Source organism: Tamandua tetradactyla, chromosome X (genome assembly GCF_023851605.1).
Source record: "Tamandua tetradactyla isolate mTamTet1 chromosome X, mTamTet1.pri, whole genome shotgun sequence".
NCBI classification, from domain to species: Eukaryota; Metazoa; Chordata; class Mammalia; order Pilosa; family Myrmecophagidae; genus Tamandua; species Tamandua tetradactyla.
Window position 1 is genome coordinate 40,658,790 of NC_135353.1, and position 25,177 is coordinate 40,683,966.

Below are 25,177 nucleotides of genomic sequence, written 5' to 3' on the forward strand. Positions count from 1 at the left end.
TGAAGTGATGGTGAATATCTAAGGAGAAATGCCCACTTATCTAGAAATGTGAGACTCTTATTTCCTACATAAACGAGCTGTGGGAAATTGTTATGATCTCTAAAAGCAATTGTGTGGCAAAACAAGAATAGTTTGTTGAGGGACAGTCAAAATGAGAAAAGGAGTACTTGAGATCCTAGGGTATCTCACCATTTTTTATAATGAGGCAGACTTTGCTAACAGAGGGATAGTACCAAAGTGAATAAATTACCAACAGAGTTTTTGAGAACTCCTTCCTTGGAGAAGTATCAATGGCAACTGATAAGATTGATAAATCCAAGTACAATATCGATTAAGTGGAAGAAAAGTAAGATTACCCACAGGGTTCTAGTACAAAGGCCACAATCACCAATTCATCTAGCTTAAAGACTTTTGTTCTCAGATGCACAAGCAAGAATCTGCTAAAAATCTCTGTGTTCATTTGAAATAATTTGGCCTTAGCTCTAAATAAGGTATAATGTCAAGGAATCACTGTATTTTATCTAGTTTCTTTCCCATCTCTGCTGCTTGCAAAAAATGTTTGAAAACATCATTATTATTGTTAAGTTCACAGTGCTGTTAAAACTGTAGAGAAGGCTTATTTAATTTGACAAACTGGTTTGTTCAAGGGCTCAGATCTGCATCCATTATGTGAATTCCCTATGTCCGCCTGTGTCTGCATACATTATCAACATGTAATAATGCATTTTGCTCCGTCTTAATTAAGTTAAATTGCAGTGGTCTGGAGTTCAGGAAATCAATCATCTGCCTTTACTAGCACTACTATAAACAATTTTATTTTTCTACAAGGTTATCAGCAACAGCAATTGCTAAGTATTTGATAGAGTAGTTTGGCAAGAAAGAGTGGTGTTTCAGGGAGGACTAGACTTCCAAAAGGTTCACGATGCATAGGACTCTGTCAAAATTGTGTTAGAGAGAAACAGGGGAACTTTAATAGTAATAGATGCTAAGCTACGCTTGCTTTGTGCATTCAAAACATTCCTGAGAATGATCCTTTGGTGTTCATAATTTCCCTTCAGTAAAACCTAATCAGGCTGGGTAACCACAAAAATAGCATCCACTGAATATTTTAATAATCAATGGAGAAAAACTGATTAAAAAATTAAAACAAAATAATCAATGGGTAGTGCTTTACAATTTGCAAAGTTACTTTCACATACAATATCTCATTTTAATCCTTATACCATTCCTGCCTGGTAGATAAGGAAGATTAATATGATCTTCATCTTACAGAGGGGAATCTGAGGTTCAGAAAGAGTAAGAAACTTGCCTAAAGTCCTATATACAGCAGGGATTCAAACTTGGGTCTCCCAGTCCTAGGTGTTGTATACCTTTCACTGTTACCTCTTTTAACTAAAGTGACCACCCCACCTTACAGACTGCCCAATTCATTGCCCCACTAGCTTTCTGTCAAAGAAACTAGCTATGGTAATGATCTTTTATCATTTCTTTCTGCTCATGAGTTTATAATCATTAACAGAGAGCAGGGCTGTTTTATCCATTCAGCTTTATAGGCACATAGCCAAGGACATGACTTTTTCAAAGACCTGGAAAAAATGCTACAACCTGAAAAATAAGTTTATTGACACCAAAAGAAGAAAAGAAAACCACAAAATCAACATCAATAAATATTTGTCAGTTTGTTAACTGCAATGCAATTTTCACTCTTACATATGAGGTTTAATATGAGATACGAGTTAGTGCCTAGGATCTATCAAGGTTTTAAAATGGTCCTGACTTATATTCTGGTGAGCAGATGGTTTATGCTCATCTCAAACTACTGGTCACACCCATTAGTAGATTGTGAAATCCGTTTGGTGAGTCTCCACCAGCATTAAAGAAAATGGAATGGTATGAAAGGAACAAAAGTGAATAGAATACAAAATATCAGAATGCAACATTATTAAGAGAGTTTCATATTATAAAACTTTTGTTTTAATTATACATGTGGTCATAGGTATCTTCCTAGATGTATTCTGGGTCACAATTAACAAATTGTAATTCTTATTATGACTTTCAGGCATAAAAGTTTAGAGTCAAGAGAGAGAAAATTTAAATGATTTACCAAGCTGTGTGACTTATTTTCCAAGTCAGCATTTATGACTCCTCTTGCCGCCCAGTCTCCTCCACCAACCTATCTCCGTGCGTAATCTCCTTCAGGATTGAGCGACCATAAAATTTATCATTCAAACCAGGACATTTGTGAGAGTGAAAGGAGATGTTGTTAATAAAGTATATTTAGACAACATAACCTGGGAGTGTCCTCAACCAACCAGAATACATGGTCCCTCTGCCTCAGGGTGATCCCTAGCTTCCAAATCTTTTCTCTTAAATTCATAGTAAATAAAAGGTTATTTATTTAGCACTTCTGAATTGTGGGTCTTTCCCTTACTAAACTGTGATCTAGCATGGTGGAAAATCGCACTTCCCTGTGAGTCAGTGGGTTTGTGCTCTGGTTCTGTCATTTACTAGTGAGATAAACTTGGACTTGTCATTTCACCTCTCTGAGTTACTATCATCTTATCTATCAAACACATCTTCCTCATGAATTCTGGTGAGTCTTTAAATTACATAAATACCTAAAACTGTTTTTAACTGTTCTTTTATGCAAATTGAAAGTAATACTAATTTTTGTGGCTGTTATTAAGGAAGTTCACAGATGAAAATCCCTTAAGGTGGGTAATTCTTCAGGGATGGCCCTTCGCATGTGACTAATTATCCTACCTTTTATAGAATTAACTGTATCTGTAGTGTTTAGCAGATCATCTGCCTGGCACATAGAGAGGCTCAGTGAAGTTTTGCTGAGTCATTAAATGACAACACATTTCTTTCCCTTGCAATATTGCATCCCTTCTAATCAATCTGATTGTTTTAAAGGATAGCCAATATTCTTTCAAGGTGAGTATATTTCCTGAAGTCCCCAAAGAAAAATGACTAAATACCACCAAAGGATAAAAATCATTTGCAATCATTTATTTTTTAACTGGGCAGGGGTAGCAGGGAGGGTGAGCAGGAACTTTCCTTCAATGCAGCAGAGAGAAACTGATTCTCCAGTCCCCCTGACCTTCTTTCAGTCTTCAAAGATACCAAATTTCAAGGTCTTGCACACATGGAAGTCCTTTGCCTAGAGTGCTCTTTTCTACACTTCTCCATAAAGGGGATTTTCCTTGCTTTTCCATTCCAAATTCGATTCCCTTTCTACACTCTCTCATAACACCCTGCATTTTCCCATCATAACATTTATCAAAATTATTTGTGTTCGTGTTATTTGTTATTGTTTTATATTTATCTTTCCCACTAGAATGTAAGCTTCACCTGGGGTGGGCAGCGAGGAGGCTGTCTTATTCTGTCTTATTCATCCTCATATTCCCAGTGCCCTACATATTGCCTGACAACAGGAGGCACCCATTTAATATTGCATATTTGTTGAATGAATGAACAAATGAATAAGGACAGAGGCTGACCTCTTGACTTTGCCTGTAGAATGAGATGGTGAACCTGCCAAGGGAGAGGAGGACAGGGTCCAGGTACACAAAGGCACTCACAACTTTGTATGCAAGCCAATACATCACCCTGGCTTCTGTAGCACATAAGTCATCCAGGCTCACTTTTTAGGCACCTAGCCTTTGACAAAGCAGCTAAGAGAAAAGTCTCGTAATTTTAGGTTTCAATGCACAGCACTTCTTGGTGACAGTGTTGTGTGGCTACCTCACTCGTAGATGCTTTTGATTCTTTCTTATCTGACTTTCTTTTCATACAACTATCTCACTCTTAACACTATATTGTTTAACCTTTATTTTTTTAAACAGGTAAAATAAAGGTACTGAGTAAAGTTTTGCCAAATGAAGTCCAATGATATAAAAGAGCAATACATACCAGAAAGATAGTTTATTATTAGGAAATCCATTGTTATAATCCACTACCTCAACAGATTAAAGGAAAAAGCTATGTGTATATCTCCATAAGTGCTGAAAAGGCACTTGATAAAAATTCAGTACCTGATTCTGACCCTGTTAGTAAGCTAAGAATAATAGATAAACAAAGCATTTCAGGCCATTAGGCAATGTGTCATATTGAGGTGCCTCTAGGATCATTTTATCTTATGATAAATCATAGACACTAGGAAAGAAGTAGAAGAAGATTTGGGACCAGGTACCTATTCTCAATAGCACTTTATCTCTATAGACTTGGTCTGTTGTTCCATGGCCTGCATTCTTTACACATTTTGTCTTTTGTTGTTGCTGTTGTTGCATTTATTTAGTTTTTAAAAAAAGGATGGAAATTATTTATTTTATATATATAAAGATTCCTTTTGGAGAAGAATGTTATGATCTTGTTGTTAGGTACCTTTTAAATTTCATGAAATTATTTTTATGTGTTCCTTGCATTCATGAAGGTAACACATATATTTCTCATACTATCAGACTGCTCTTAATTAAATATCACCTTTATAAATGCAGCCATTATGAATTATGAAGACTTTCCCTGAAGCTGTTAAAAATCATCTGCTGAATCTTGACATATTTCGCACATCAGCATCATTGCATGACATCTTTACCTTGGTCATTTAATGTCAATCTCAGATCCCAGCCCTTAGAGATGAATGTCAGAGTCACTAAATTGGGTGTCAGGGAAACTATGGCCCTCAGTCTTCTTACTGTCCCCTAATCATATAAATGCTGCTTTTCTGAAAAGTAGAATGAGCATTCCAAGTTGTTTTCCCAGTGTTAAATAACTTTAAGGGAGGCAGCTGCAATTTCTCATTCAGTCTTCTTCATAAACCGATACATTCTTGTAGAGAAGTCACAGGTGCAATTCTGTGACTAGAGAACAGAGAACAGAGCCCTCTGTAAAAGTAACAAGCTTATCTTGACAATCAATGACTGTTAAAGAAAGGAATATCCCATTAGTACTTCTGACTGGTGGTGAGGCTAAAATACAGGAAAACAAATTTAGAAAGCATTGAGGCTGTCACAAAAGAGGCAGTTACATGGCTCAGATAATTTATTTTCCCATATTAATGGCTGCATCACAGCTGTCTCCCAATATCTGCACCCCAGCATGGGACCACTATACCAGTTTCTGTGACATGTAGTCTGTGCCCTCTTCTCCAACTACTCCTACTCATTGCTAGAATGGTCTACCTTTTGCAACTCCTCTGAAATGTTACACTATTCTTCCTAGTACACACTGTAAAGCTCCAGAGACTGAATCCGTGCCCTGTACCATGCCATGTTGATGACCAGACATGATAGGCAACAGGTCTCCTAGGAAATGGTACTGGTCCACTCCACTTATTTAGCTGAGGCTCAGCTGTTACAGTAGCCTGTGCCAGGGTTCAGTATTTTCAGTGCCAGCCACAGTATAGTCCCTTTTTCCCTCATATGAAATTATATGAAAAAGAGTAGGCATTTGGTGGGTTACAATATGCTTCCATGAGAAGAAGTCTAGGATTTGTTTTTACTGTTGCTAGTTCCCCATGTGTTTGGAGAGCAGCTCAACTCCATGGGGGGAAAAGTCTGCCTTCTCATAAGCCGACCGCAAGCTACCATGTTGAAGTAGGCTGCTATCAGAAAGAAACCTTGCCTTCTTACGCTAAGCAAGGAGCCACAGACAATAATACCTCAATACACAGCCATTCTCATTAAAGTCAGATGGAAACTTGGACAAATATTAAGTATAAATTATAACTTTATTAACTCATAAATCTTTCTCAGGAGAAAACAAATCTAATAAAAATTAGAAAGAACTTATTAAGTAGTTACCTTGTTACTGTTTGCTATGACTGGGAAACAAAAAGTAATGTAATTGTGGGGTTTGCAGCCAATGTACTCTTTTGTTATGGACTAGTGTTCTAGTCTGCTAGCTGCTGGAATGCAACATACCAGAAACAGAATGGCTTTTAAAAAGGGGAATTTAATAAGTTGCTGGTTTACAGTTCTAAGGCAGAGAAAGTGTCCCAATTAAAACAAGTCTATAGAAATGTCCAATCTAAGGCATCCAGGAAAAGACACCTTGGTTCAAGAAGGCCCATGACGTTCAGGGTTTCTCTCTCAAGTGAGAAGGCACATGGCAAACACAGTCAGGGCTTCTCTCTCAGCAGGAAGGGCACAAGGTGAACATGGCGTCATCTGCTAGTTTTCTCTCCTGGCTTCCTGTTTCATGAAGCTCCCTGGGAGGCGTTTTCCTTCTTCATCTCCAAAGGTCGCTGGCTCGTGGACTCTCTGCTTCATGCTGCTGCAGCATTTTCTGCTCTTTCCGAATCTCTCATTCTCCAAAATGTTTCTTCTTTTGCAGGACTGCAGAAACTTCTCAAGACCCACCCAAATGGGTGGAGACATGTTGTTACCTATTCCAGCTTAACAACCACTCTTGATTAAATCACATCTCCTCAGAGATGATCTGATTACAGTTTCAAACATACAGTATTGAATAGGGATTATTCTGCCTTTATGAAATGGGATTTAGATTAAAACATGGCTTTTCTAGGGGACATACATCCTTTCAAACCAGCACATTCCACCCTCTGGACCCTAAAAAACACATGCTCACCCCGTATACAAAATACATTCATTTCATAACAATATCACAAATCCTTAAATCATTTCAGTAGCAATATACATGAAATACAAAGTTATAAATGTACAAACTCCTATCAAAGTTAGTTACAGGCATGGTCTGTTCTAAGCAAAATTATCCTCTGGCTCTGAAACTATAAAAACTCAAAACAAATTATTTGCTGCCAACATACAAAGAAGGAACAGCCATGGGATACATACATGCATTTCCATAGGGAAGAAAGAACACAGGGGTCACTGGACTCATACGGTTTTGAAAATCTGCAAGGTAAAGTCCATTAGATTTCAAAGTCTGAGAGTCATTTATCCTCAGGGCCTCTGAAAGCGGCAGTCTCACCCTTTTCAAGGGCCTATACAGATGCCTGACTCTCTGTGAACGCAACTTGGGGAACATTAGGGTGACCACTTTTCTCTTGGCTCCACCCTCTCCAAGCACTGGGGCTGCACCTGGATTCTCTGCCTTCTCTGGGGCACATGGCTCAACCCCTCCATGTGGTGGCAGCCAGGCTCTCCCCAACCCACAAGGAATGTGCTTCACCCTCTCTAAGGCCTGAGGCATCATGACTCTTCCACTGCAACAAGGTGGAAGGCCCATCCTCTGCCTTCGGAGTAAACTCACCCTCTTCACGGGTTTGGGTGAGTCCACTCTCCTGAGCCAAGGCTTCTTGATTTCAGACCTCAGCCTCCATGGTTTTGCCTCTGAAGTTATCTTTCCTCCAATGTGTCCCTTCTCTGAACCTCCCAGTCCAGACTGGCCATGATTCTCTTTATACAGATCCCGCAACACTCTTGTTGGCTTTCTCTGTAGTAGCCTTGGATCATGCCCATCAGACATAAGGAGTTTCCACAAATTCTTCCTTGATAACTCCATGTCCAATTTTGACTTTCTCTGAAATGACTGACTGATTTCACATTTGGCCAAGACCTCATGTGGGACACTTTTCTCTGGGGTCTCCCTTCCTGGAGGCCCAGAATTTTCTAGAACTTCAATTTCTGGTTTCTTTGTACCCAAGAGTTCAGTTTTCAGCTTATCTCTTTCCTGTCACATTTAACTATAAGCTGTGAGGAGCAACCAGGCTGCACTTTTGACATTTAATTTAGAGATCTTTTCTGCTGAATATCCAAGTTCATAGCTTTTAAAATCAACCTTCCAGCCAAAGCCCTTCATCAATTTTGCCAGGTTATCTGCCATTTTAAAACAAGGCTCATCTTCCTTCCAGTCTATAACACGTGACTCATTTCTGTCTAAGGCTTTATCAGAAGTGTCTTTAGAGTCCACATTTCTACCAACAGTCTCTTCAAAGCATTCTAGGCCTTCTCTATCAAGCTTCTCACAACTCTTCCGGAATCTTCCCCTTATCCATTTAAAAAGCCATTCCAACAGGTCTGGTATTTTCAAACCATAGCAGCACCTCACTTCTCCTGTACCAAAATCTGTTCTAGTCTGCTAACTGCCAGAATGCAACATACCAGAAACAGAATGGCTTTTAAAAAGGGGAATTTAATAAGTTGCTAGTTTACAGTTCTAAGGCCGAGAAAGTGTCCCAATTAAAACATGTCTATAGAAATGTCCACTTTAAGGCATCCAGGGAAAGATACCTTGGTTCAAGAAGTCCAATGAAGTTCAGGGTTTCTCTCTCAGCTGGAAGGTCACATGGCAAACACAGTCAGGGCTTCTCTCTCAGCTGGAAGAGCACAAGGCGAACATGGCATCATCTGCTAGCTTTCTCTCCTGGCTTCCTGTTTCATGAAGCTCCTGGGGAGGCATTTTCCTTCTTCAACTCCAAAGGTCACTGGCTTGTGGACTCTCTGCTTTGTGGTGCTGCAGCATTCTCTGCTCCCTCCAAATCTCTCATTCTCCAAAATGTTTCTTCTTTTATAGGTTTCCAGAAACTTCTCAAGACCCACCCAATGGGTGGAGACATGGCGTCACCTAATCCAGCTTAACAACCACTCTTGATTAAATCACATCTCCCTGGAGGTGATCTGATTATAGTTTCAAACATATAATATTGAACAGGGATTATTCTGCCTTTATGAAGTGGGGTTTAGATTAAAACATGGCTTTTCTAGGGGACATATATCCTTTCAATCCAGCACAACTAAAGAGAATTCACAGAGCAGATGTGAGGAGATAAAAATAGTATGTCTCAGAAAAAAAAAGTATGTCTCATTACCTTTGCATTGAGAACTCTTTAACTGATACTTTATATAAGGGTTTTCTGCTACTGAGTTGGGAGGATCTTTAACTGTTACTGAGAGGGAGAAAGCAGGCTCCAAACTACCATCAGAGGTCAGCAGGGTACACTATTTATTCACAAAACTATGCATTTCCTTGTGGAGAAGGAATTCTAGGACACCTCACCAGGTTTACAATGTACCAAAGGCAGACCCAGTAATTGCTAGGCATACTATGGGGAAAGAGATGATAGCTTTAATGGAACTTGTAATTATTGTTGTGATTATTTATTAATCAAGACTTTTAAATGTTGGCTAGACAAGCAGAAACTGTATTTCTTCACACAAAAATGGTGCTAAGTGTGCTCTCTAACCATGTATAAGTTTTATCCACACAAGATACAGTGCTCTATTTGGCTTTTGGGTTTCCTTCCCAACTTGAACTTCTAAATGCAATCTAGAAAGAATACAACCTAGAATCATAGAATGCTAGTGCTAAAGAGGAATCATAGGAATTTCATAGTACAGAGATTCTTGATCTGAGAACTTTATTTGGACTTCAGGTGTGTTAGGCATGGAGTTGTTGAGGATTCCACAAGAGACAGCAAGTCAAAGATTAACAGATTTATTGAAAGAATAAAGCAGGGAAGAAAGTGAAAAGGTAAAAACAGGTAGGAGCCTGAAATTGGCTCCCACTTGGGGAGTCAGCAGGAAGAAAAAGACAATAGCTCTGGTTCCTTGTTCTGGGAATTGTGTTTTAAAAGGACAGTGATGCCAGAAGAGGAGAATGCCCACTAGGTGGTGTGCTGTTTCCTGATTGGATGGGGGCTTGTAACAGGCTTATATCTGAATCCTGAGGAGGGGGACTGAGGCGGGCTCTGCATCAAGAGTTCTTTTTGCTCTTAGAATTTTCTTTTTGAGACCTAACAAGAAGGTCAGCCAACTCCTTGGAATTATACACAATAATTTGTTTGTATGCACATTTTTCTGGGAAGAAGAACCATAAGGCATCAAACTCAGAATAAAAAATTCCCTGATGCCAAGGCACCTAAGAACCACCAATTCTATTCCATCTTCCTACCCCTATTGTTACAGATAAAAAAAAAATCATGATTCCCAAAGATTGGTAATGTCTTCCTTGAGATCATATAGCTACTTAATGGCAGATCCAAGAGTCAAAACCTTTTTTTGGCTTTAGTCTAGAACCACCTTGTTCCAATTTGCAAGCTGCCAGAATGCAACATACCAGAAATGGAACAACTTTTAAAAAGGGGAATTTATTAAGTTGCAAGTTTACATTTCTAGTCGTGAAAATGTCCAAATTAAAGCCAAGCTATAGAAATGTCCAATCTAAGGCATCCAGGGAAAGATACCTTGGCTCAAAAAGGCTGATAACATTCAAGGTTCCTCTTTCAACTGGAAAGGCACCTGGCAAACATGGCGACATCTGCTAGCTTTCTCTTCAGGCTTCCTGTTACGTGAAGCTCCCCCAGGGGCATTTTCCTTCTGCATCTCCAATGATCTCTGGCTGTGTGGCTCTCTCAACTCTAAAGCTTTTTCTGAAATGGTTCTCTCTTAAAGGGCAGTAAGCAACGCCATCTTGAATGGGTAGAGCCATATCTCCATGGAAACCATCTAATCTAAAGTTACACCCACAATTGGGTGGATCACAGCTCCATGGAAAAAATAATAAAGCTCCCACCCAGTAATACTGAATGAGGATTCAAGAATTTGGCTTTTCTGTGGTTCACAACAGATTCAAACCAGCACAAACCTCTTTACACTTTATATCAGAGTTGTTTCAACAAGTAAAGAGGCTATGATAAGTTGTTGGGAAGACTGTTGACTGTGTTGATTTGTGCCGTGAGTACAACCTGGACTAGATTACCATTGAGTTACTTTTTATGCCTTACAACCCTTTTACCTCTGCAATTCTGTGTTTTTGTACACCTTAATAGGGATCAGAATTGACAGAGATGATCCCAAAATCTATCATTTCAATTTGGAAATTATTTCCATTTCATGATTGTGATCCCTCCTTCCCCATTGATTTCCCTTGATAATAATGCTTGGTTGAGGCTAGTATTAAAATAACTTTGCATCCCTTGAGTCTTCACCAGCTAATGGCAGAGTAAAGTGTACCACTATGAGGACTGGCAATGTCTTTTTTGGACTCTAGTTCAAAATAAAAATGCAGAGCCTCATGTTAAAATATTATTAAGAATTTCTATATGACAACAGCAGAGCAGTGAACTTAAGTATGGGGCTCTTCTAGGTATGGGGCTCTGTGAAACTGCACAGGTCACATATCCATGAAGCTGGCCCTGAACCCCATTAAAGCTTTGGTGGGGTGGAAGAGAAAGAGAATTAAAAGTTGCCCACATATAATCCACAAAGCCAGAAAGCTGTGTATTTATAATTGTAAAGACTTTTTGGCTCATCTGTTCATGTGCTCACATTCACACATGCACATGCACAAACAAGTAAATTTTACTGAAATTATCATCTTTCCCTTTAATTAATGCCCAAACCAAAACTAGTTTGCTTTAATTTACTGGCATTGTTTAAGCACCCGTTTTCATTATCAGTTTTCATAACCAAATAACGAAGGAAGTAATGAACTCTCCAAGGTCATCTAATAAGTCAGGTAGGGGCAGGTACTCAAAAGCAATGGCAGAAGACTAACGGGTATACTTTAAACTGCCAGAAAGAAAGAAATCAGTTCCCAGGTATGCAATGCAATGATCCAGTACTCTCAGGCTCAGAACATTATGAAAATGGAAAGCATTTTAAATTCAGAAGTTAGAAATTTGGGGCTCCAACAGTTAGGAGGTGTAACAGCTGGAGAAATGGCTGGGACTTTGTATACTTGAGCTGTACAAATTTCAACAGAGCAGAGACACCCAAGCCACCACATTCTGCACTTCCCATTTAAATGACATACCAGGTTTCCAACTTCAATGCACAAAATCTGTGCTTCATAGGAGCTGAAGCCTAATGTTGGGTGATGTTGCATTGGGTAGCTATATACAGAAATCAAAATGTAATATGCACAAAGTGGAATTTACGCTTACAACACTCTAAGCAAACTCATGCTTCTCAGCAAAATAAAGGCCAGTTATCATAGGCAAAAATATAAACTGGGTGAATCACTTTCTATTAATCTCATGTGTGGTCAGTTGTTATATAAGTGACCCAGTACTCCAAAGGCAGCTTACTAAATGCATCTTGTACTCAAGACAGATAAGAAACTAGCCGTCCCTGTACTTCTTGTACAATAGTGGAGGAGGAAATTGTGCTACCACAGACTAATCCTATAGAGTGCTTATTTATTCAGTTTTACGTTATAGCCTCCAACCCAAAAGCCCAGAAACAATTAAATGTTCATAAACATATTATACATAGTTAATGGCCTCATTCGTTCAATCATTAATTCATATGTTTATTCAATATGCACTGATTGGATGTCCAATCCTTTGCAAGACGCTATGCTGTGCTGTACTTGGTGACATGTGTTTGTGACCAAATTTCAACTCAAATCAGAACTCAGCACCAAGTGCAATGTCCACAGAATTATCAGAGTGTGAGTGAAACCAATATTTTAAAATTTTCTTATGCCTTGACTCTTTGTTTGCAGTGTCTGTAGGATATGAATATGAAACATGCCCTGACTTTATTCTCTGGGAGAAAAGGACAGTCACTTTACAAGGTTTTGAGATGGATGCTTCAAATTTAGGAGGCTGGTCCTTGAATAAGCATCATATTTTGAATCCTCAAAGTGGTAAGTGACTTTTAAAAATTTTATTAATAGTGTTTTCTTAATGCCTTATAACACTTATTCTAGAGACAACCACACTAGTATATTTCTTTTCAAATATAGTAGTCTCATGTCAAGTTGGTTTTCATATAGTAGACCTCTTCATCACAAAGTTATATGAAATGAGTTTCAAGAATCATCTATCATTATTGCTCAATTCCAAGGTATTAACCATTTTCATCTGATTTTGTAACCAACCTTTCCAAATGGAATAATTATTAGCTTATTTTATATAATCTAAGACACCAACAGAGATGTTAAAATGTGAGGCAAAATGTGCATCTTAGAATTGATAATCACCTAGGAAACACATTCACTTCATAAAGGTTTTAGTGGAGTTTGCTGCGTTTTAAACATAACCCTGCAATATGATGTTAAAATCATGTAAAAGATCAAGAACATGAGTCACAGATAATCACATTATTTCCCCAAGGTCACAGCAAGTGGCTAGAACCATGTGCTTTTGCTCCCAACCATAGTTATTTATTTGCATAAATTTCAATATATCCAATATGAAGCTAGGAATAGAGAAGGGGGACAATCATGGGTAAAGAAGGAGAAGAGGTAGAAGGAAGACAGGGAAAGAAGTGAAAAGAATCTGAATATCACCCAGTTCTAAAGTCTCCTACATCCCTGAGCTCATGCCTCTTCCAGACAAACTGATTTTACTACCCTAGTTATAAATGCTTCATCCAAGTCCCTCCACCTCCTTTTGCATCCCATTGGAAAATCAGTCACTGGTGTGCCTTCAGTTTTCATTTGAACACCGATTGTAAGTTCTCACCATGGAATTAATACTTTTCATCCAAAATGGCAGATTCTGAACAATCTTTATCAGGACGTGTACTTTGGGTGATTTTCTATGATTGGAGATGAGAATATATTGAGGCAGCTACATTCTTTTCTCCAGCCATACTTGTATCCATCCTACTTTTGTAAGATAGCTGTCTAAGACCAGCTTATCTTGTAAGGCCATGACTGACAAAGGCTAACAGATCCGTTTTGTAACCACATCTATGATCTTACCTCTTTAGCATCATATATGTGTCAGCTGAGTCAACAAGCCATATAAGCTGGGCAAAGTTTAATTGACAAAGCTAACTGGGTTTTCTTCAGTCATAGAATGAGACTACGTACCACAGTCCCAGTGTGGGTCCCTGCAGAAGAATGAGTCCATTGCTGTATTTCCCCATTACACTTCTTCCCTACAGCTTTCAAGGATGCTTCTTAATTCCATCTCAAATTGTTTATATATTTAAGAGCACAGATTCAAGCATAGATATAAAATGTCCCCTTTTTTTTCCATTGCCGAAAAGAGAGCCACAGTTTAAAAGGTACAAAAATGAAAGGGCAGATCCCACTTATTACATTATTAGGGGTTTTTGTTTTGATATTAAAGAGTTTGACATTTTAAGCAACCATGTTTTTCCCAGTCACTCTTATAGGTTTGCATGGTTTGTCTCTTTCAAATGCCTGTCATTGACATTAAACACAAAGTGAGAAATGACCTCAATAGAGCCAGCGCCCAGCTGTGCGCTCCCAGTTCTGTATCCTCTTACCATTTACGTCACACAGTCTTAAAAGTTCAGAACAGAAGGAAGTCATTCAGAAAGTTAGCTTTGGGGGAGTCCCCTGATTTCCACAAATGTGTTCTCTCCATTCCTAATTCACCAGTAATTAGTATTTAGGTAATAGGTACCACATTGTTTCTGAGAATTTTTTAAACAACTTTATTAACGTATACTTTATACATCATAAAATTTACCCATTTTAAGTATACACATAAATGATTTTTAGTAAATTTTTCAGGTTCTGCAACTATCACTACAATCCAGTTTTATAATATTTTTATCATTCTAAAAGGATTCTTCATGCCCATCCCCAACCCCAGACAACTATTAAATCTGTTTCTTAAAACTTTCTGAGACTTTAAATCTGAGAAAGAAGGCTTCCTTTGGATAGTTTTTTTAAAAGGAATATTTGCTCATTTAACATCTCGTTTGTAAGTGCATAATGCTTCTCACAAAGAACTGGTCATAATTGCCAGGAAACATCTGATACAGCTCTGTAACCCTGCCTTTCAACCTAACCTTGGACACAAACATCATTCCTGGGATGTTTTCATAGTCTAAATCTCACCCACAGTTTTAGAGGCAGTTTTAGATGAAGGAATGCTAAGTGTGAAAGAGCGGCTTTGGGCAGACCCCTCAGGTCAGACATTCTGTTCTGACTGGTTAAGACAAGAGCGACTTCTCTACAAATTCCCACACTCCACTTCTGGTAAAAGCCTAGCCCTTTAGGCACCCTGCCTTTTAAATCTGAGACTGCTGATTAAAACCAAGAATCTATCATCTCCCAATTTCCTCTCACTGGTTAAAAAGACGCCTATAATTAGATTGGATGTCTGCTGCCATTTAATTCCTCAATTTTTCTTTGGCTCCAAAATTATTATGCAGTGGGTAGCTTCCAGTAAACATTGTTTTCAGGGCATTTTTCATTTCAATTGCAAACATTTATACTCACCTGACAATTAGCTACTGGTTGTGGAGAATTGTTTCCAACTATTATTCCTGACATATACAGAACAGCCCCTACTTTCCTTGAGGTAAAAAACTATGAACTTATATTTTTCAATGTTGTTTCTTCAAAATACAACTTCTTAGTGATTATAGAGAGTGCATATTCATTCTCTGTAAGAAAATCCAGTTATTTAAAATTATGAGAAATAAAAATGTGTGTATGAATATCTATTACAGAACTAAGCTATTTGTTATGGTATATCATTATAACAAACATTTCTTCTAGAGTTTTTTGCCATTTGAGTGTTAAAAATTTTTAGAAAGAACAATCCAGAATATTAATTGGGCATTGTCATCTGTCTGAAATGGATAATTTCCTTTAACTGAGCTTCCAAGCTAGGCCAGTAGTTTGTCAACAAATAGTTTTACTGGTAAGGGGAGTAACTTCCCATTGATCACACTGGCATATTTCCCAGTTTATGTTTATTTCTTCTCAGTCAAGTCCTAAGAGAAATGTACTGTGTCCCTTGTTGTTCATAAATCTGAAAAAATGTTTTCTTCTTAGAAATCAGCATAAAGCACCACTTACTGGCTTCCAGGGACTCTTTGATTTCAAACTTATTTATAAGCTTCAAAAGAAGTTTTGAGGGTGGTGCAACGGTGGCTCAGTGGCAGAATTCTCACGTGCCAAGCCAGAGACACGGGTCTGATTTCCAGAGCTTGCCCATGCAAAAAAAAAGTTCTGAGCAGAAAGGTACAAGTAGCGTGTTTAAAAGAATGCTTACTTTATTACACAACACAGAAAAGGAAACTTAAGGAAGAAAATGTGCAGTAAACCCCAGTCAGTGTGGTTTCTTTGCTAGCTGTAAGCAAGACACCCAGTCCTTAGCAGAAAGTTGGCCTTCGTATCAATAATGTGTGTTGTCCTAAAATCATTTGATTCTGTTTTCAAAAGAACATATATGGCAGAATAAAGTGGAAAGGAGGCAGCAGTAATTGATCAAGATTTCCAGTAACATAAACAAAACATTTTCGAAGCAATATTTCGCAGAATAGGTGTTAATCATTGTTACTAGATGGTATGGCCCAGTTCTATGTAATGGAAGGTTGAACAGATTCTTGAAACAACAAAAACACCCTTCAAAATGATTTATTTTTAAAGGGCAGTACAAAAGGGGTTTCCCCATTTTTGTTTTGATTACTTCAGCCTTAACAGAACATTGGCCCTTTAGTACCTTGCATGAAAGCAAGACATCAATTGTTGAGATGTAATCAGAGAGTATATTGCCTTACGTTTTATTTCCCTTAATCATTCTACTTCTTTGATGGAGTGCTGAGCTTTCTAATAGAAAAGGGGAATTTTAGAGCTGCAGTCTTAGAAGAATGGTTTAGAATAGTCATCTTTAGTGTTTTTAAATTGTCAAGAGCCTGGTGATAATATGTCATTTTGAGGGTAATTGTTAACTATAATGTTATAAAAAAATGGAGCTCCACCTGTGAAAATAGATGGTAATAGCAAATCTGGTATTTCTAAGCTAATAATTAGAAAGATTTTTTGAATGATACACCCTTATAGTTCATTGTTGAAACACTGACAGGCTAAAGAGTAGTTTCCTTGTTTATTGAAGAGCACATCATAGTCTCAGTTGGAGGATAGTCGATTAGTGGTCATCAGGAGTTTTCTTTACAGTCATGTGCAACAATCATTCCAGTTCTCATTCTCGTCCTCCTAGTTCATTTAAATTGCAATATTGATTACACTACCATTAAATGCCTTTTTTGGGGGGAAATGGAATTCAATATTATTAATCTTAATTAATTATTCCAAATCTTAAGAAATCTCTTTATTGCCTAATAAAGTCACTAATAAAATTAATAAGTAGTGATCCTCAAGATATCCCACAGTTCTGTAATGGAAGATCAATTTGTTGGTACATAAACTCACAGCTGCTCCTGCATAGCATATGTTGAAAAAGTCACCAGAAATCACTCTGATAGGGAAAGTAAAAGTACTTAATTTGAAATCCAAAGGCTCCCTGATTGATGTGATTTCTGTTTCTTAGAATGCCCTTTCCAAGTACATCCTAGTGCCATGGCATTTTGTATGTTTTACTCTCTTATTTATTTTTCCAGCAATTGTCTCAATTCAGAGTGATCAGTATTTTCTATGTGGGACTGTGGAACCAAAAGTTGTAAGAAAACCGAGGAAGACATTTCAGGAAAAATTTTGGGAGAGTAACAAAGCAGACTAAGGAAATAGATAGCAGGGGTCATGAGGAAAAATAAAGCTGTACAGTATAACTGCATTCATTCACTTGCTGTCAATTACTTCAGTCTGGCTCATTAGCATGTTTTTTTTACAACATGGGTGTTTAACCTAACTCATTCTGGGAAAATTTGAGCTGTTTAGCACAGTAGTTACTTGTTCCTTGAATTTCCTTGTCCAAATCCCAGGGGTTTTGCAAACCCACCAAGCCTGGATTTGAACAAGGAAACTATAAGAGACTCAAAGTTTATTTTCAACATTTACGGAGCATGAAATAATTTGGCCATGGGGCTTGGTACTGGAATATAGAAAGTAGTAAGACACAGGCTCTGCCTTCAGGGATCTGTGTTCTAATGTGAAGATGGAGAAGTAAGAAAAACTGTATGGTAAAATATGGTTAATGTTATAATAGAGCTATGGAAAATGAACCACGGGAGCATGGAGGAGGGAAAAGCTAACTGTGTGAATGGAGGAAGTGTTGGAGAAGACTTGAGCTGTGCTTTGATGAATGGGTAGGGGTTCCTCAAGCAGATAAGATGAGGGCATTCAGAATAGAGAGAATAGCATGTACAAAAGCAGAGAGAAATGGAGGTATGTGAAAGTAGTGGTAAATACTTCACTGTAGCTAGAACTCAGGGTACAAATGAAAAGGCAATAAGAGGGGAGACTAAAGAAGTAGGCACGGGCCAAATTATGAAGGACTTTGTATGTATTCCCTATCCTATAGGGGATATGGATCTGTCAAAATGTTTTAATTGAAATTAAGAAATTGAAAATAAGAGGTGTAGAGGATGGTTTGGAAATGAGTGTGCATAGAGATCGGGAGACAACAAAGTTAAGAAAAACTGAACCAAGACAGTAGTAGGAGTAGAGAAAAGGACACTGGTTTGATACATTTTACTAGATTGAGACAACAGGAGTTGGTAAGTAATTAGATATTAATTAGATATAAAGAGAAATAAAGAAGAGCCATGGTGATGCCCAAATTTCCAACTTAGCCAACTGCATGTATGGAGACACCACTCATGAGATGAGCAGAAAACACAGGAGGAAAAGCAAGGTTTAGTAGGGGGGTGCAGAAAAAAAATGAGTTCAGATATAAACTTGTTGAGTTTGAGGTACATACTGAGCATCTAAGTAAAGAGGGTCATAGGAAATTGCACGTCAGGAGAGAACACTGGATGGGAAAAAATTTCTGCATATGGAACTGGTAGTTAAAGCTGTGGGTATGGATGAGATAATCCAAAGAAAATGACTACAAAGTATTTTCCAGCATGTTCATAAGTCAGTATCTCTATTTCCTGCCCTGATGATAGTGTGATATGGGCAGGGTGGAAAATTCAAGTCTGTTTCATATGTCTTTGAAAGACATTCTAGCAGTATGATTTCTTTTCTTTTCACAGAAGCAGATTACCTTCCTGATTGTATTTTGCTAAGGTTAATAATAAAATTGACTGATATTCCCATTTCCGGAAGTCATTACATAGGGTGCATAATTTGAAGTCAGATATGTGCCACATATCGGGAGAAAAACTGCCAGAAATGAAAAATTAGCTACAGATGAATTGCAGAGTCCAGAGTGGAACAGGAGATCATTAAAAATTAGTCATCAAATGATTTTTTATTGCATGTAGAATCAGCTTTAAGGGGACTGGTTGTATTACCCCACTTTACAAGATGGACAAGCTGAGGTAATATGTCATGCTACTATTTTTGTAGTTAGGTGGTTAAATGAAACCAATGGCAATGGATTTCACACTCAATTTCTGCAACTCCTTCCTGTTTTGAAAATGAGAGAGAAATTAAAATGTTGCTAAAATTATTGTGTTGTAATTGTTTTGTTTTTATTCCTCTCTGATTTTTTTCTTTGGTCTAGGAATCATACATAAAGGGAATGGAGAAAATATATTCATTTCCCAACAACCCCCAGTCATATCAACCATTATGGGTAATGGACACCAACGAAGTATACCTTGTACCAACTGCAATGGCCAAGCACACAACAACAAACTTTTTGCTCCAGTAGCCTTAGCTTCTGGCCCTGATGGCAGCGTGTACGTTGGTGACTTCAATTTTGTAAGGCGTATATTTCCCTCAGGAAACTCCATTAGTATTCTGGAATTAAGGTAAGTTTCCTTAATCTCTAAATTTGCTTAGCGGATAAAGAAGCGAAAATAAAATAACATGAAGAGACAAGGACATTACCAAGAAGGAGCAGAAAATGCACTTCCCAGAATGTAGTACTGGGTTAAGATGCAGGAATAGGGAAAAAGGACATAGTTCAACATGACCACCCCTCTACTTGAAGGAACATTTGAGCACTGGTTCAGAGAACCAGGAAAGTTGATATCCTTGTGTGTGACCTTCCCAGTAGGTGTTGCTATCCCTGTATGTGTGACCTTCTCAGTGTACACTGTCATCAATGATATGACTCTCAATACTCCCAAGGACTCAGGTAAGTTACTCACCCCTTGCTGACCCCTACTATGACTGATAAAAAAATATCTATTACATTTTAGCAGGTAGATGTATTGCCTGATCCCAAAGGCCAAACTTTCTAAGTTTCCCAGGTCTAATATTTTAAAGTGGTCATTTTATAAAGAAGACAATGGAAGTCTCTGTTTGTGTGCCATGATGAGGAATGAAGAATTAATGCTTCTACCCCATTGGAAAAATAATTAAATCATTCATCTTTAGATTTTCTCATTATATTCTAGGGATTTTTTGCATAGACAAACATTTTGGCACCTTTTGAAAGAAATATAGACCTTCTGGTATTCCATAACCTGAAGCTACACAAAGATTACAATTAAATAAAACATCATTTAATCAGCTTGTTTCTCCTTTTGGAGGCTATAAAACACAATTTTATAGACTGCCTTTTGGAATCCTAGAGAAGAAAAGTATTCAATACCCATCCAATGGGATGGATGGGCCTGTTTTCTCTGACCTGAGCAAACTTCATAGAGTCTTCCTTCTAACTGGTTCTGACAGATTTATCCCTAACAAGTCTTTGAAACATTAGCTTGAAAGTTTCTCTGTGTTCCAAACGATTTTGATGTTATCTTATAACCATTCCTTAAAACAACTGTTGCCTCAAGCATTACCTCAATGAGCTGGAAAATAGTGACCAAAAATAGTGACTTGAAGAGCAGATACATTGAATAAACATACAAGCATCATCAAGCCAGTCAAAACATTTAAAAAGTCTTGAGTCATTTTCATTTAACACTTATGTTCACACAATCTTGAAAGTTTGAATAGATAAGAACATTTCTCAAAATTTTTCATATTCTCATGCTTACTTTGGAAACTACCTTCCTCTTTTCGTTCTGAGACATTTTTTCACACTAGCTGGGGAAATCTTCGAGTCCCAAAACCCCATCCGTTTTTCATATTAATTCACCCCAGCTTTAACACATTTTTCAACTATTAAGTATAAACACTATCATAGGGAAGAAAGCTGTTACATCCCTGGGCTAATAAAAAGAAGATTATAAAGCTAAGACTTTACAAAGACAAATACAATTGGAGAGTTGTACTAATTCATGACACCCTGCCATAATCCAGTGTTCAAGTACTTCAGGATATCACACCCCACGGGGCCTGTCATTCCCATCAGTATATCTCTTTGGGCACTTACTGAAAAGTCAGCAGGGTAGGCCAAGATGGTTGTATGCCTGGATTTGGAAATGATTTATACAGATTCTCCATTATTTTCAAAGCCCTAGAGATGCTCTTCTACATAATGCCAAACATGGACAGGAATACTGAACAATTCATTCAGTATCTGAAAATTTTCAATTATGCAGATATTGGCTGCCAGGCAGATAGAGACTACATCCTGCTGAGCTTATGTAGCAAACCTCTATAAAGCTTATATAGCTGACCCAAAGGAAAAATAGTAGAATTATCTATAAAAGAAAAATGATATTACTATAAAGAAAACCCAGATAAGTTTAGCCCTTTCTTTTAAATGCAAATTTACCTAAGATGGAGCAATTGTAGTTTATTGATGGTATTCTCACTTGGTCAAAGATCCTTAACAGTTCACAAATTTACATTTTAGTCCAAAGTACCTTATGACCTTCAACAAAGAGTCATTTGAAGAATAAAATAGAGTAACTTGGACCCAAATCACAAAGCAATTTTCTCTGTATTTAAAAAATGTATTTCTGACAGTTTGAAGTATTGACCATCACCTCTATTCATTCTTTCTCCACAACACTGTTCTCTTTCATTGTCACAGCCCTTCAAACACGTAGGCATGCACATATCATGTGCTCACACACCCAGACTCTCTCACTTAGTCTGAGTATCCCTAGCTGCTTCGCTAAGCTGAGATCCTTTAGAGCAGTGCTTCTTAACTATTGTTTTGTTTTGTTTTTTTCTTTTTAGTTTTATACCCTTTCAAGAACCTATCGAAAGCTATGCATCCTCTCTGGAGAAAAAGCACATTCACTCAAATTTTACATGTGATTTCAGGGGTCATATATTCCCTCCCTTCCTTACTTCTTACACCATTCCACCCCCCAACAATCTGCCCCTGTAAATAAAGCCCTTTCATAGACTCATGGCTAAGATCCCCTGGGTTAGACTAAAAAAAAAAAAATTCTCCCTTTACTATTCCAACACTCCTGCAATTAGCCATTAGAGAAATAAGCTGATTGGAAATACATGATCCTTTTGACTTAATAAATAGGCAAAACTCCCTGTTTGACTATAACAAAGTCATCAAACCAATTTATTTTAGCATATGTTAGAAAAGAACTAATAGAGTTCTTATTGGATTTATACTTTTCAAGTAAAAGAATCACTCCTGGTCAGGAGTCCATACTGTGTACATTGACTCTTTTATATACAATTGGTGAATGTATATATTTGGTTTACAACTTTTCCAGATTTAAATTTCCTGAAAAGAAAAAATTTGATTTAATAAAGATTTGCTATTGTAAAAGCTATAATGTTCATTGAGTTCTAACATATTTAGATAGAAACTTCATTTTGTACCAGTTTTTTTATTCAAATCTGTTAACTTACTTGCTCTCCCTCCCTGCTCAGTGTGTATTAGTCATTTTATTTGGTGTAGTCATCTTTTTCCTTAGAAACACAGACTGATATGGTCATGTTATGGATTGCACTTAAAATTGTGAACTTCAGGTTATTCGTTATATAACTTTGGGCAATTAACTGTAATATTCTCAACTTCCTTTTCCATAAAATTGATTTCAGGTTTATATTTGAGCAGCTCACACATTTTTACTTGTTTTGAGATCCACAATTGTGTAGTCCTCAGCTCAACATTTGATGACATTTTGTGAGGACCTAAAGCTTGCCCCTAGTGGATGCCTTTCTAGATTTCCTTCTCTCCCATATTTTTGTGCCATATTGGGCCACATTGAACAATTCCAGATCACCCTTGATGTTACAAATGTTGGAAAGCTGTAGCTTCGTCCTACCTCAGCTCTACTTATCCAAACTGTTCCTAATTGAGCTTCTTTCATCTGAGCTCACACACACAAAAAAACTTCGTTTTCATTAGTTGTCAGTCTTTTATTTCTTTTAGCTTGTCCCACATTTAGGTTAATAGAAAGGGAGAGAAAAAGGCAGTTATATCATTATCATTAGAAATCCACCAAGAACAACAATATTATTTCTTGTATTTTAAGTGTATAGTGCCCCTTTGTGTTTAGTGCAAATTTCATCTGCACATACATGTATTAACACTTCTTATTAGTGGAAAATTGAGGTGAGATAATAAAGAAGACACGCTTATAAGATCATGCAATTAAACCTAAAGGAGCTGTAAAAATACATTCTCTGAAAATTGTTTTAAAGACATTCATTTCTGTATGAGATAGAATATCTTGGATTCCATAAGTATATGTTTCTCATGTTAAAATCTTACAAATATATAAATTTCAGTAGCATAAAAGTGATACCACAGAATTGTGCGTTTAGCATTAGAATGCTCCGTAGAGGATATCTAGTCCAATATGCTGCCCAAGCCCAGTGCATCCCTGATAGTTGCTCATCTCAACTTTGTATGATCCCTTGTGACAAAGGGAAACTTAAATGCCTCTCAAAGCAGCCCTTTGTGTCTTTGGACTGCTTTGTCAGAAAATTCATCTTTATATTGAGCCAAAATCTCCCTCCATTAAATGTCTATTCCATAGTGGCAAATGTTGGCACCTGAAGCAGCACAAAAGTCACTTCTCTCTTATACTTAGCAGCTTTTCACAAATGTGAGAACAGCTATCATAGGTCCCTGAACTTTCTCCTCTTCAGTCTAATCATCCCCCAAGTCCTTCAACTATTTCTCATCAATGACGACTTTGTTTCTTCTGTCTTTGATTTTGGGATCAGGGCAACTTTTTAGTCTCTCTTAATACTAACAGGGATAATTATATAAGTAAAAATAAGAGACATCATACCAAATGCTTTGCAATAACTCAAATATATAATATCCCCTTGCTCCCCTCTCATCTTCTATTTTCACAATTCTATTAGAAAAACCATTAAGCATGACTATAAATTATTTATCCTTTATAAAAAATGCATGCTGTTATTGTTCAGGATTCTGTTATTCTCCAGATATTTACTTTGTCCTTTCCTTAAAACATGAAAGGGAGTAGAAAATAAGAGCCTGGCAAATGCTCCTTGTTGCCTTGAATAGTGTGAACTCAACAAATGTCAGCATGACATGAAAATTTCTCTTGAGATTTTACTGTTTCTATTTCAGTGACTGCTTAATAATTCCCATGTTGTTCTCAGAACTGGACTCTTGTCATTGACTAGGGGAAGTATAACTTGATAACACCCATTTAAGGCAGTTAACATGCTAAGGGGCAATGGAACTTGTTGAGAACTGTACAAATAGAATCTACACCTTGAGAGCTCTGCAGTATGAGAAATGACCAAGAGCCATCCACTTGTCAGCATGCAGCACCAGGGCTACAAATAGTAGAAACACGACATGTAGGAGTATTTGATTTCATGCATTAGCAGTGACACTAAAAAACTCCCTCCACCTCACCCAAAAACATCTTCACTGGCCTTTGTACAGTGTCCCAAATTTCCACACTAAGAAATATATTCCTTTGAGTTGAGGCAGTGCATCTCTAAGAGTCTCCAAACATAAGAAGCTCTGTTAGAGTGACCCATCAATCTAAAATCAGCCATTAATCCCTCCATAATGGATTGGTATATCAGATTGCTTTTCAAAGTAACTACTAGTGGAGAGAAGGGCCCTGAAACACCAGACAGGTAAATTGTGATAACAGTGAGGGATAGAGCCAGAACTTGAGGGAGAGTAGTCTTGAACTAGGGTTGCTGGAGTTAGAAGCTTTAAGAAGTCAGTGTCTGACAGGAGTAGGCACTCGGTGTTCAAAAGAAGAACACCATGGAAAAATGAACAGGAAAGAAAGCTGGCTCTTCAACATCAAATATTTCTGAACAAGAATAGAGATAGAAACTGAGAATAGCATGAAGAACAACTAAGGTGTTGGAGCCACTACAGAGCATGCCAGGCAAACTCCCAGGATGCCAGCTCCAAAGTGTCATATCCTTTCCCATCCTCAACTTAAAAAAAATTAAAAAGAAAAAATGGAATATTATGCTAACTGAAAGAAGCCAGACACAAAAGACTACATATTATATGATACCATTTATATGAAATCTCCAGAACTGCAAATCCATAGAGCAGAAAATAGATGGGGAATGACAGTTAATTGTGTAAGGCATCTTTTTGGAGTGATGAGAATATTCTAGAATTAAATGA

The 25,177-nt window shown here is 37.5% G+C and overlaps 1 protein-coding gene across 1 annotated transcript in view; it reads left to right on the top strand.

The window, feature by feature from the left end:
• Positions 1–25,177, top strand: part of TENM1 (teneurin transmembrane protein 1) — a 1,173,786-nt gene that overhangs the window by 1,016,034 nt on the left and 132,575 nt on the right. Inside the window, exons 20-21 of the mRNA XM_077145946.1 lie at positions 12,433–12,576; positions 19,274–19,523. Coding sequence (XP_077002061.1) covers positions 12,433–12,576; positions 19,274–19,523 — 394 coding nt within the window. The remainder of the gene's footprint in view (positions 1–12,432; positions 12,577–19,273; positions 19,524–25,177) is intronic.